The sequence below is a fragment of the Artemia franciscana genome, chromosome 21, assembly GCF_032884065.1.
Source record: "Artemia franciscana chromosome 21, ASM3288406v1, whole genome shotgun sequence".
Taxonomy (NCBI): domain Eukaryota; kingdom Metazoa; phylum Arthropoda; class Branchiopoda; order Anostraca; family Artemiidae; genus Artemia; species Artemia franciscana.
This window is the reverse complement of record NC_088883.1, coordinates 24,184,959-24,199,346: the sequence shown is the minus strand read 5'-3', so window position 1 is coordinate 24,199,346 and position 14,388 is coordinate 24,184,959. Positions and strand designations below refer to the sequence as shown.

Sequence of the window (14,388 nt, the reverse complement as noted above, 5' to 3'; positions counted from 1 at the left end):
AAATTAACTTTCTTCCAATGTGAGCCATATAATTAGTTAACTAGCTCTCAAATGATCTGAACAAGATTGAAAAATATTTGAATATTTTTGTGTGTTTTATTTGTTTCTACTAAAGAAAAAAACAACAACTAGAACTTGAAAATAATTTTTTCATATCTTCGATAACCCCTCCCCCCTAAAGTGTCGTGAGTTGGCACCCCTGACAGCTAGGGGAGAAATAAAAAGGATTTTTAAACTTTAGGCATTTTCACTCTTTGTCTCCTATTTGTATGTCAATGTAAGGTCGTAAGACGAATTCCATTTGTAAGGTTGTGTAGACGAATATACTAAAAGGAGCAAACGCTAACTAAAGGTTAGGTTCTTACTACACGACTTTCAAACTGAGTAATTTAAACCGTCACGTAAACAAGGGTATGATCATTCACACTAATGGTTTTATAGGGTATTATTTGGAAAACTATTGTTATAAGCAATGAATGTATGGTTCAACCATATTTAGAGGTTTAGAGATGTACTATAGATTAGTGGTTATACCACCAATCAGGTTCTAAGGGAAATTTTGGGTACTTGTTTATGTACTTGTATATTTATTTTGGGTGCTTGTAGGATAAATCTCCTATCGCTCAAGTTGTTCATTCATTGACGCACTGCAGAACCGGTTTTTGTTAGTTTCTTTCAGCTTAGCGTGAGACAAGACAAAGAAGTGACAGAATAGATGGAAAATATATAATTCGGACTATATATTTGCACATTAGGGGAAGGGGTGAAGTATCTAAACAGTGTGAAGTTAGAGAACAATTCTTACTAAATGATATGCAGAATATATAGCTCAAATTGGTTTCTAAGATTTTATATTTTTATCATACTTAGGTATTTTTCATTAGGATTGAGCTTCAGAAAAACATATTAGAAGAATATTAGGTAGGGGGTATATCACACAAGTACCTTATTTTGTATTTATGTAATTGTTTATGTACTTAGGTACTTATGGTATTTTTCGTAATTTACATATGTTCTATTTTTTCTAAAATTATGTTTCTATCTAAAATATATTTTCTTTGCTTACTTTTTCATAAATTATTCTGGCTGTCAGAAAGATGCACAAATATCAAAAATTGCAAAATCCAATTTTTCAATCCAATCTGTAAATTCTGAGGATTTCCAAATCCTTACCTGTATTTTTTTCAACCTGTATTTTGTATTTATGTTTTTTTATAACACACTTCCGTCCTCACATTTTTAAAACTTCAAAACTCGTTGCAATTTGTCATCCAATAATATGTTGTCACAATCTTCTTCACTTGACTACAATTCAAACAAGGTAAATGTCAAAAGTTACGCTTGGGAATAATGCTGGATATTCAAAATATGTGTTTGCTTCTATTCTCAAAGAAGAAAATATTTGAAAAGTTAACTCATTTTTTAACAAATAGGAAAGAGATTGAAAGGTTGTTTAACAGAAAAAAAAAAAATATCAAAATCCCTAACTGCAGAAAACGTATTTAATAAATAGCTTTTTTTAAATATGCTTACCAAGTCTTTGTTTCCTTAAATTAAAGTTTTTCTTTTTTATAGTTATTTATGCAAATGCATAGCTTATAAATGTTTCTAACCCTAGGAGTATTACAATCTTTTGGAATTTTCCAAGATTCAAGTCATTAGCAAATCTTAGGGCAAAGCTATGGGGTCAGATTACAAGAATATAGGGAAGGGGAAAAACATTTTTTTTTTCAAATCTAGGAAAGTAATTTTGCGGTTTTTGTAAACTTTTTCAACGGAAAAACTAAAAAGGGCATTTTAAAAATAAAAATACCCAAAAAGATATTTTTCAAAATATTAGGGGTGGGCAAAAATCTAAGAAGGGGAGCAAATGTCATTCCCAGTCCCCCCCCCTCACCACAAATTGTTGTCTCTGAGGCAAAGGGAGTAGATACAGATTTTGTTTCATGTAAATTGAAAAATTTACCATAGAAAATGGAAAGGAAAACTCAGGTTTTTTTATTATTTAGGGATGAAGTTGATTAATGCAACACGTAAAAAGAAGAAAAATCAGTTAGAGCTTTATGCTCTTGCAAGTATTGTCATCCATAAATCTCTGTAGAAAGTGTTTTGAGAAAAGCGAATAGCAATAAATAGAAAGAAATGCAAGCTGAATTAGCTCTGTCAATAAAAGAAAAATAAGAGAGAAAAAATAAGGAAACAATAGAGTAAGATAAGAGACATTTATTTAAAAAAAATCACTATCGCTATGTGATAGTCATGTGGTATGATTACACGGAAACTGGCAAAAATAAAAATCACAATGAATAATGATTTGTGAGTCAGTAATTTAATTGTAAAAAGTCAGTTATAAAGTTAAAAAAGATAAAAACTGGTCAAACTAAACTAAACTTAAGCAAAGACAAGCCAGAAAAAAATCTAAAAGGGACATAAAAAAAAATTCCACAAAACATTTGTGGAATGTTCCATTGTTGCATTAACTGTCTTTTACTTGGTAATGAAGTCTTATTAAAAAAAAAAAAAAAAGTTCTTTTCCACTGAAAGCAAGGAGCGACATTAAAACTTAAAACGAACAGAAATTATTCCAAATACGAAAGGGGCTGTCCTCTCCTCAACATCCCGCTCTCTACGCTAAAGTTTGAATCTTTGTCACAGTTCGACTTTTTAAAACAATAAAAAAACTTTAGTGTAAAGAGCGAAACGTTGAGGAGGTGATAGTCCCTTTCATATAAAGAATAATTTCTGTTCGTTTTGAGTTTTAGTGTCGCTCCTTACTTAAAGTGGAAAAAACTCGTTTTTTATATATTTAATTTCTGAACTTTTTGAATTAATGTATGTTTTGATTTTGGCTCGCCTGACTTGACTAACTAAAATGAAACTTGCATATCAATTTTTTTTGGCTAAATGGCTTTCTCATAGTTTTGATCGGGCGATTTTGGTAAAAAAAGGGGCCCGGGAGGAGGCCTAGTTGCCCTCCAACTTTCGGTTACTTCAAAATGCAACTAGAACTTTTTATTTTTTTACGAACGTTGTTATTAGTAATAAATGTACTTAACTTACCAATTAACTTACGTAACGCACATCTATGTTTGTATATTTTTATTACGTATATGAGGGGGTTTGCCCCCTTGTCAATACCTCGCTCTTTACACTAAAGCTTGAAATTTGTCCCAATTCTTTAAGAATGACCCCTGAATCACAAATCCCGTGTAATGAATAGTTGAAATTACTAAAAATACTTAAGAGTAAAGAGCGAGGTATTGAGGAGGACACGAACGCCCATATATACGTTATAATTTCCGTTCGTTTTAAGTTTTAATGCTGCTCCTTACTTCCAGTTGGAGAAAAAATTTTTTATTTATTTTCTCATTGTATTTTTTAATAATGCTTGAAGATCCTGCGCCCCCTTCATGGAAATTCTCTTCTCTCATGATACATTCCTCAATGGAAAGATACTCCCATGTAACCCCCTCCCCCTGACCCACCCCCAACGCGAAAAAGTCCCCCTGAAAATGTCAGTACACTTTCTAAAAACCATTACTTTGTGTAAAAAATGGTCAAAGTTTGTAACTTGCAGCCCCTCCCCCGGGGACTGTGGGGGATTAAGTCGTCCCCAAAGACATAGTTCTTAGGCTTTTCGACTATGCTGAACAAAATGACCATCTCAAAATTTTGATCCGGTGACTTTGGGAAAAAATGAGCTTGGGAGAGGGCCTAGGTGCCCTCCGATTTTTTTGGTCACTTAAAAAGGGCACTAGAACTTAACTTCCGGTATAATGGGTCCTTTCGTGACATTCTGGGACCACTGGGTCGATACAATCACCTCCGAAAAAACAACAAACAAATAAACAAATAAACACGCATCCGTGTTCTGTCTTCTGGCTAAAAATACAAAATTTTGCATATTTGTAGATAGGAGCTTGAAACTTCTACTGTAGTGTTCTCTGATGCGCTGAATCTGATGGTGTGATTTTTCTTAAGATTCTATGACTTTTAGGGGGTGTTTTCCCCTGTTTTCTAAAATAAGGCAAATTTTCTCTGGCTCGTTACTTTTGATGGGTAAGACTAAACTTGATGAAACTTATATATTGAAAATCAGCTTAAAAATGGGATTCTTTTGATGTAACTATTGGTATCAAAATCCTGTGTTTTTAGAGTTTTGGTTACTATTTAGCTTCGTCGCTCCTTACTACAGTTCGCTGCCTCTTGAATTTTAAACACGATTTGCCACCCCTTTTTGAATAGACCATCATTTTTTCTAAATCTTACTCAGATCACATTTGTAAAATTGCCCGTAAAGATCATTTTCACACCCCATCCTTTTGTCTTTACAATCATGTTTTTGCAATGTTTTGCAATCACGGTTGTAAGCTCCCGACGGTCTAATGATGTTTTATCTGCCCATTACCAGTTGCTGCTGAAAAGTGGTAGGTTTCCTTTTTTTCCTCAAACCAATTCTATAAGGCACAAAAAGAATCAACGATAAAAAAAATTATTGCCTCCAAAGGGTTTTTTCTCAAGAAGTAATGCTGTATCTGTTTTTGGCTTTTCCTGTCATATATGCCCAAGTACTGTATCAAGTACAATTTTGGTCAAAGGTCATATCAGCCAAATGACATTTGATCATCAACTTTGTCTTTGGCCTTTTTTTTTTAACTACTTCGAATGAATTGATTGGGTGGATCTCTTTGAAGCTCTTCCACACGATTTTAATCTTCATGTTTTCATATGATTTCCATCAAGAGATTTATTTTTTTAGGCTCTAGACGTTATCCTGAATACCGAGCCTCGCAGAGGTACGGGGATCATGATGGATATCCACCCCTCGGTTCAAGAAGCGATTACGTGTACCAGCATGGACTAGGCTCTGGATCTTATGCTGGATATGCTGACTCGACAGGCTATCCTCTCGATATGGCTGGAGTGTATGGTGTTGACCCAAAAGGTACGTTGTCAAAGTCTTATATGTTTAATATTGTCTGTACCGTTGTCAGATTTTACACTCTGTCTTTTTTTTCATCCTCTTTCTTTATTTTTTAAAGTCGGAAATACCCCCCCCCCCCAAATACTAGTGCGATGACATTACTGTGGAAGTGTAGGATACTAATCTATTTTTTCTTTTCCCTGATATTACTACTGCTAGTGAAATTACGAAAATGAATAGAAGGAAATTTTGAAAAATGATAATTGTTATACTATGGTCCCCTAGAAAGCATTTGGCATTTTTGGTGCTGATCGTGGGTATTATGCTAGTATGGCGATAACCGTTGAAGTGGAAACTGAAGCTCTTGGTGTCTTTGAGTCTAAATGCAAAACTGAAAAAGCGAGGGTATGTCCCATGTATTTCAAACACTGATTATCCACTAGGTTTCACCAAATATCTCACTCGTAACAAAATACATGGGCCGAAGTGTTCCTCAATTACATTGGCTATCTAACAAAACTAACCTGCCCGTGTAATGTCGTTGGATTGGAAAACGCTCTGCCCCTCAATATCATTGGATATCGTCAACTTTTAGGAAGCCAGTCATCTGATTGGATTGCTTTTGGGGTTGGCTAAAATATTGAAGTGAGAAATCTGTGTAAGCATCAACAATATGTGTTTCAAATATGTCCCATGACATTGCCCTATTAATAGTGCCGGCATAAAATAAAACAGGTGTTTATTGCCTTGAATAGCTGGTTGCTCAAAGGATTTCAATCAAAAGGAGATATTTGACTATTTTATCAAAAATAATATTTTCACGTCTCTTGAACCCAAGAAGCACCCCCTCTCTTTATCTATCTCCGAGAACCCGAGAGGAAAATTCGAATTTTTCCCTAGAGGTTCGTAACTTTTAGTACTGTTTCACTCATCTTTTTTTAGCAAATTGACAGAGACATCTAGTGAAAAAAATGAGTAACTAATTTTCTTGAATCTTTTCACCAAGCATGTTAATACTTGGTGTGTGATAAAGTTCATGTCGAGGAAGTATTTGTCAGTATTTCTCTGAAAGATATGAACTCCGAGTATTATTTACCGGTGGAGCACCATTTTGCAGTTCCTCTTGCTCTGCTAATTATTTTCATATTATAAACAACAAAGGAATTTGAAAATACGAATTGTCAGGTGAAGTCATTTTCAAAGGATTTCAAAATTCTTTTTGAAATTTTTAATAATTTATTTTTTCAATTACCTGCTATTCTTAAGGGTAATCAGGAAAGCAGCTTAAAATGCCAATGATTTTTCATTATGATATTTGATTGATTTATGCTATTTGATTTCATATGAATAACGAAAGATTTTTAATTTAAAATGTTGTTCTGGAGGATACGATCAGAGTTTTGAATTCAGTAAAATATAAAGCTGACTCTACCCGAATTATAAGTTACAGATTCTGAATGCTGTAAAAGCTATATCAGGGGACTTGAGCCCCCTTTGCGTGTGTATAATTAACGAGCTACAGCATTTGCGAGTTAACTAAGACGGTCTGCGAAACCTTGCTGTGCATTAAATATTAAAAAAACAAGTTTTTTTACGGAAAGTAAGGAGCGACATTAAAACTTAAAACGAACAGATATTACTTCGTATATGAAAGGGGATGGTTCCTCATCAACGCCCAGCTCTTTACGCTAAAGTTTGACTCTTTCTCTTAACCCTACTTTTTAAAACAGTAAAACACTTTAGCGTAAAGAGCGGGGCGTTGATGAGGAAGCATCCCTTTTCATATACGAAGTAATTTCTGTTCGTTTTAAGTTTTAATGTCGTTCCTTACTTTCGTTAAAAAACTTGTTTTTTTTTTAATTTAATTTCTGAACGTTTTTGAATCAATGCATGTTTTGATTTTGGCTCTCCGCAGATGAATAACTAAAACGAAATTTGCATATTAATTTTTTTTGCTAAATGGCTTTCTCACAGTTTTGATCGAATGATTTTGAGAAAAAAGGAGCGGAGGAGGAGGCCTAGTTGCCCTCCGATTTTTTGGTTACTTAAAAAGGTAATTAGAACTTTAATTTTTTTTACGAATGTTGTTCTTAGTAAAAGATGTACGTAACTTACAAATTACCTTACGTAACAAACTTCTGTATTCTCATGTTTTTATTACGTATATGAAGGGGTTCACCCCCTCGTCAGTACCTCGCTCTTTACAATCAAGCTTAAATTTTGTCCCAATTTCTTAAGAATTACCCCTGAATCACAGAAGCCGTAGAATAAATAGTTAAAATTACTAAAAATACTTTTGCGTAAAGAGCGAGGTATTAGGAGGAGGTGAGCCCATCATATGCGTAATAATTTCAGTTCGTTTTAAGTTTTAATGCTTCTCCTTACTTTCAGTTGAAAAAACTTTTTCATATTTGTTTTTTCGTTTTTTTTTTTTTTTTTAATAATGCTAGTAAATCCTGCGCTTCCTTCATGAAAATTTTCTTCCCCCATGACAAATTCCTCCAAGGAAAACTTCCCCAACATACCCGCCTCTTCTCAACCTCCCCCAACCTAAAAATCACCCTGAAAACGTCTGTACACTTCCAAATAACCATTACTATATATAAGCACTGGTCAAAGTTTGTAACTTGTAGCCCCTCCCACGGGGACTGTGGGGGAGTAAGTTGTCCCCAAAGACATAGTTATAAGGTTTTTTGACTACGCTGAATAAAATGGCTATCTCAGAATTTTGATTTGGTGACGTTGGGAAAATAATTAGCGTGGGAGGGGGCCTAGGTGCCCTCCAATTTTTTTGGCCACTTAAAAAGGGCACTAGAACTTTTCATTTCCGCTAGAATGAGCCCTCTAGCAGGATTCTAGGGCCACTGGGTCGATACGATCACCCCTGGGAAAAAACAACAAACAAACAAATAAACACGCATCCGTGATCTGCCTTCTGGCAAAAAATACAAAATTCCACATTTTTGTAGATAGGAGCTTGAAACTTCTAAAATAGGGTTCTCTGATACGCTGAATCTGATGGTGCGATTTTCGTTCAGATTCTATGACTTTTAGGGGTTGATTCCCCCTATTTTCTAAAATAAGGCAAATTTTCTCAGGCTCGTAACTTTTGATGGGTAAAACTAAACTTGATTAAATTTATATATTTAAAATCAGCATTGAAATTTCATTCTTTTGATATAGCTATTGATATGAAAATTTAATATTTTAGAGTTTTGGTTACTATTGAGCCGGGTCGCTCCTTACTACAGTTCGTTACCACGAACTGTTTGACCTTACTTATTTTTGCCTCAGGGTAGTCAGATCTGTCTATTATTCCTTATCGTCCTCTTATTGTCCTTGTATGTGCCTATTTTGTGCAGATGTACCATATTTTCACCTAGGGGTTTTTGGATCTCAAGTGGCGATTCTGGCCTCTCTTGCACCCGTGACAGAATCTTAATTAGCGCCTCTTTCGCCCCCATGTATCCCAAAATTTTTAGGCAAAACTTTAACAAAATTTTCAGACCAAATTTTAACAAATTTTTCATATATAAACAAAGTTTTACATTTATTTAAATCTGACTTTACGTACTTCAACCTTCACAAAATTATTAATTATCTCGTCCCAATTGACTGCTTCTGGAAAAAATGAAAAATTCGAATTCAATTTGCTTAAACTTACTGCCAACTGCGCACCTTACTTTATTTTAATAGTAATAAAATTTCAAAAGGTTCAAAATGATTGTAGCCATTAGTTCATTTATTCGAAATTTTGCGCCAATAAAATTTCTGCGCCCAGCGCAACTGAACCCTCCCCCCTAAAACCGCCTCTGTGGATCCCTTTATTTGACGACCATTACGTGGTTTTGAGTCGTAAAATTTAAGTCGAAGCCTCGTTGCCAATGATCTGGCGATGGTGCTATTTATCAGTTGACCTCATGGATTTCGAAACATTTAAATTTTACAGCTCTAGACCGACCTTAAGCATCATCTGTCATCTCTTGGCAACCAGTGTCAGCAAGAATCTGTACCCTGAGACTGAACTAGTAACGTGACTATTTTGTCTGTCTACGTGCCTATCTGAAATTGCCCTGACGACGCCAAAGATGCGTTCTACTTTGAGCTGCAGAGAATACTTGACTCTGTCCCACGATGCGACGTACTATTTGTCGTTGGTTACTTTAACACAAGGATCTGTAAATCAGCTGGAAACACAGAAGGAGTGATTGGACGCCATATCATCGGAGATAGATGCTCGAACGGCGAGAGGTTGCTACAGCTTGCCAAATACAATAACCTATGTCTGGTTAACACCCATTTCGAGCACAAGAAGCTCCACCTTGTGACCTGGAGATCTAACTACGGGCTCACCAAAGCCCAGATCGACCACTTCCGTGTCAGAAAACGTCGAGGAGCTTATGTCTGGATGTAAAAGTCTACAGAGACGCAGATACAGACTCAACAAACGGCTCCGATCACTTTCTTCTCATCTGTAAATTCAGTCAAAGACTAATCACCCACAGAAAGAGGATAAAAACTCGTCGGTTTGATGTATCAAAACTACTGAGTCCGTAGATCAGAGCTGATTTGGAGCTACAGCTTAGCAACCGATTTGAGGCCCTTACTGACTACAGTGACATCGTAGACCGATGGTTCAAGCTGAGAGTCCTGACACAAGAGGCTGCTGAACAGCTTCTTGGTCACGCTAAGAGAAAACAAAGGCTCCGGATCTTGGGCACCACAATTGAGCTAGTGGAAAAGAAACGGCCTCTTCTCAGTAGCCCTAAAGAACCCCTAAAAAAAATGCTCGCAAGCTGGTAAAGCAGTCTGCCTGTAGCGACAGGGAGAAATACTGATCGCAAATGGCTTCTTATATGCAACATGCAGCAGAATTGCATATTGCATAACCTTAGGAAAACATTCAAGCTACTAAGGGAAGTGACGGGCAAGTCGTCCGTTTCCACGGCCTCCCTGAAAAAAATGGACAACCTTATTCAGACGTAAAAAGACCGCCTTGAGAGATGGAAAGAGCATTTCTACGAGCTCCTTAATCCCACAAAAGCTTCGTATGATCTACCCGATTTCCAGAGCGTATCAAAGGGGCCCTACCAGATAGATCTACAACCACCGTCATTTGCTGATGTTCTGTGGGCACTGAAAATCATGAAAACTAACAAAGCCCCCGGAGAGGATTGCGTCTTGGCAGAGATGTATAAGTCATCCCCCACACCATTATGTCAGCTGAAAGACTTGCTAGTTGCGATATGGACGACAAAGAAACTCCCAAAAGATTGGAAACTCTCAGTAGTTATACCGGTACATAAAAAGGGAGACGCGACAGTCTGCCCGAACTACCGTGGTATGTCACTAATAGACCGTGCCATGAAGGTCATTAGCATAATTGTTCTCAACCGTTTCAAGAACGCCCGAGACAAGTTGACAGGACCAGAACAAGCAGGTTTCAGACCTGACAGGGGCCGTCTAGAACATATTCTTACCCTCCGCCTTATCCTACAGCAGAGCGAGAGATTTCAATTGTCTGCTATCATCACCTTCATCGATTTTGTTGCCGCTTTTGACTCCCTTATCAGGACCGAGCTTTGGAAGATCATGGTGGAAGACAGTGTTCCAGCAGAATTGATCGAGATACTCAAAGGAGCCTATGAGTCTATTGTTACGAGAGTCCCAACTGTCGACGGCAAAGCAACGAAATTTGACGTTGACTCAGGGGTCAAAGAAGGGTTCCCCCTTTTGCCAACTCTGTTCAATTACATAATGGACTGGATAATGACGATTTCGCTTCGCACCCATAAAGGGTTTGTCGTCGGTCAGAGAGAAGACAGCCCGATCGCCCTGACAGAGCCGTGACATCGCAAACGATTTGGGTCTCATGAGTAGCTCTTCGGTTGAGCTCAAAAAGATGGTCAACGATGTCTCCTGTACATAAAAGAAGACTTGTCTCATGATCAGCAAGTCTGAAACAAAAGTCATGAAAGCAAACGCCCTAAACCACCCAGATATCCGACTGGAGGGCGAAACCATCGAGACTATTGAAAGTTCTGCTACCTTGCTTCTATCCTAAAACCGATTGGAGGTGCAGAAGCTGACGTTAGAGCTCGAATAGGAAAGGCATGGAGTGTCTTCACAAGCATGAAGAAGTTGCTTTGGAATAGACATGAAATTCGCATCAAAACGAAAATGAACGTCTACAAGGCAGTTGCTCGATCAATCCTGCTTTACGCCTGTGAAACTTGGTCTTTAAAGGCCAAAGAAACACGTTCATTAGAAGTATTCGACCATCGCTGCAAGAGTCACATACTACGGGTCAGCTGATGGTATCATATCTCAAAAGCTGAGGTTCGAAGGTTTCGTGCCTAGAAGGCCCCTTTCTCTCGGTAATCGTAAAACGACAACGACCTAAATTTCTGGACACACTACGACGGCCAGCTGGAACCATATCCCGCGATTTCCTCATCTGCAACCCCCTTTCTTCTTGGAGGTGGAGACCAGGCGGCCAAAGAAAGAATCTCTAGCAGACATTCAAGAATGACCTGGATCCTTGGGGTGGCTCCCTCCGACACAGACCTTGTTGGGATAAGGACTGGCTGAAGATTGCAGAAGAGGCTGCTGTTGACAGATCATGTTGGGCTACGTCAGTCATCCCATCGTCTGTTGTTGCCAGTCAGGTTGGATTATCGTCTGGTTCCCGCCGAAAGTGAAATAAGTAAGTAACCTTATCCTGTGCGAGCTTTGTGGAAAACGGAACTCGACAACACTTACTGACGCTTCCTTACTGATCAACGTTGTGCTGGTGACTGAGAGTTTTTCATAATAATTTTCTTCAAGTTAAACTAAACTAGTATATTTGTTACTTTTGGTGTTTTATAAAGAAACAATACCCTTTTTTTAAACCCTCATGTTGTAACAACCCTTAATGACCGCTGCTAATGCAAAGTATATACTGTTTATCTTGAACTTCTTCTCATCTTTTGAGATGAAAATTAACCTTTGTAATAATAGAAGAAAAACCCAAATTATGAAGAATATGAGTTCGTCTTGAAACAAAAAGACTCCCCTTAGTAAATTTTAGAAGAACAAGATTTCTAATGAGATTTTAAATCCTTCCCACAGCAAACAGGCTTAAATTAAATAATAAAATAAAAAATCTGAATAGCCAGCCTTTTTTAAAGAAAAAGTTAAAAGAATATATTATTTACCCTTGATGACAGGTACTTATTATTCTATAATTTTTGTTTGCATTATATATCGTGAATTTGCCGTGCCGCGGGATCCTCCCTTGTCCCTCTCCTGCTCTAATCCTGCTATAATCGTTTTAATTTTTTGTTCTGTTTCCCCTCCCATTTCTCTTTTTTATTTAATTTGTGTTTTTTGGTGGATCATAAGATTTATTTTGTTATTAGGTTAGTCTTTGACTCCAGCTTATCTCTCTGTTTGCTCTATTTGAATAGTTTTTGTTTGTCTGTATTTTGTGTTCATAAAGAAATCTTGAAGGAAAAGATTTGGTTATAAGTTGGAACATGAAGAAAGCTCCTAGAAAATTCAGAGTACATTTAAAAACCGATCCACCTAAATGATGTATTTTTCCTCAAATCAGAGATAAGTTTCAAGCAAGTGGATGTTGATGGCTCCTTTGTATAACAATGTGGGAGAACATTAGCCCTCAACCGTCTTGAGCAACTGTCTTCAACTTTCTTGTTCTATAAACTTCAATCTTTTTTTTATGTGGAAGTAATTCTTTATTTCTCTAAAATATTAGATGATATTGCAGTGAATTTTAAATGGAAGTAATTTTATGTAATGGTAAACTTTTGTGAAAATATATTTTTAACTCTAGTTGAACAATCTTAATGTTTTTATGGTACTTGAATGACTTTGACATTTTTGTTCTCTTTCTTGGAAGCTTAAATTACCCTTTTGGGCTAAATAAGGGCCAATTTTGTTCAAAGAAGAAATAAGAAATTACGTACTTTGAACCAAATACCGTATTTTTGAGGATTTGAACCCGAAGAGCGGTTGTATTTTTCTAGACACCCCTCACTTTTATCCCCCCTTTTGGAGGAAGGGGTTGGCAATCTTGAGGGGTTTTCCCAAGAGTGTGGTATGGGGGTGGGGTTTAAATCTTGAAATCACAAAAAGTGCATTTTTTTCAATTCTGCAACCCGGTCAAAAGGTTTGAAGGAGGGGAGGATCCTTTGGATCTCTCTTCCCATTTCAGACAATCATAAGACATATTTTATAATAAGATGCTTCCTCTATATGGATTATGTTTGCATGTTTTGTTTCTGTTCTATGTCTGTTTTGCATGTTTTACTTTATTTTAGCCAACCATAGCATGGCACCAAGTCCCGCTCTTATCGCTGAACGACCACCTACCCCACCTTCTCCTAGTGAAAGATCTGATTCACCACCCTCACACCGAGTTTTAGCACAAAGTAAGCCCTAGCACTTTTCACTCATTTATTCGTGTCTATTATGTCATTCCGCTTTTCTTTTTTTCTAGTCAGAGCATGAAGTTGTTATTTTTTATTTTCTCTATAAAATTTTTATTTTCGTAATAAGTGACTGGGCGCATCAGTATGTTTGTTCTTAACAAATATGTTGTATCTTAATTGTCGCTTCACCGTGTGAAGAAAATTGATGTAGTATTTGTTTTTTACTAATTGTAGAAAAAGCCAAGACAGATATTTATAATATATAATATTTATTGTAATACTATATACTATACTATATATTATATATTATACTATATGTTATATTATATATATATAGCATATATATTGTTCTATATATTATAATATATAGTACCATATATAAATATTATTCACTTGTATAATATTTATTTATTGTTAGATGAAATTGAAGGCAGAATTGCCCACTTTTTAGTCTTCCATGAAAGACTTGTATCATGCTAGAAATAAACATGCCAGCCCAACCTATTCGAACCCTCCCTTTTTGGACCCTCCCAGAAAGTTCCCATTCCATTTAGATCTTTCTTTATGACGTCCTCCCACCCAAGACGAAGATCACCTGCTTTCTGTTTAGCCCTAGACTGTTGGCTTAAGAGGACAATCTTCGACAATCTGTTATCCTTCATCCCCTAGCCATCTCAACCTTTCTTTCATTATAGTTCTAGAAAGAGGGATTGAACCACATTTTTCATACAGGCTACTGTTTGAAATACGGTCAGTCAGCCGGGTACCCAGAACAATCCGTAGGCAATTTCTATAGAAAAAAATCGATCAAATCTTCATCCACTTTTCGGAATTCCACGCTTTAGAGCCATATTTGACCACTGTCATCACTGTAGCTTCTAATGTTCTAATCATGTTTTGCAGACTTTTCTTCCTATTCTTCCAAACTTTTTTTAACTGTGAAAAACCACCCTGAGCCTGGGCTATTCTACTTTTAACATTTTTCAAACTCCTACCGTCTTTACTAATAATTAAACAAAAAAAGGTTTT

The 14,388-nt window shown here is 36.6% G+C and overlaps 1 protein-coding gene across 1 annotated transcript in view; it reads left to right on the top strand.

Annotated features, from left to right (window-relative positions):
- LOC136040711 (catenin delta-2-like) overlaps positions 1 to 14,388 on the top strand; it is a 154,962-nt gene that overhangs the window by 54,873 nt on the left and 85,701 nt on the right. The window contains 2 exon segments of the mRNA XM_065725014.1: positions 4,760 to 4,945; positions 13,249 to 13,359. Coding sequence (XP_065581086.1) covers positions 4,760 to 4,945; positions 13,249 to 13,359 — 297 coding nt within the window.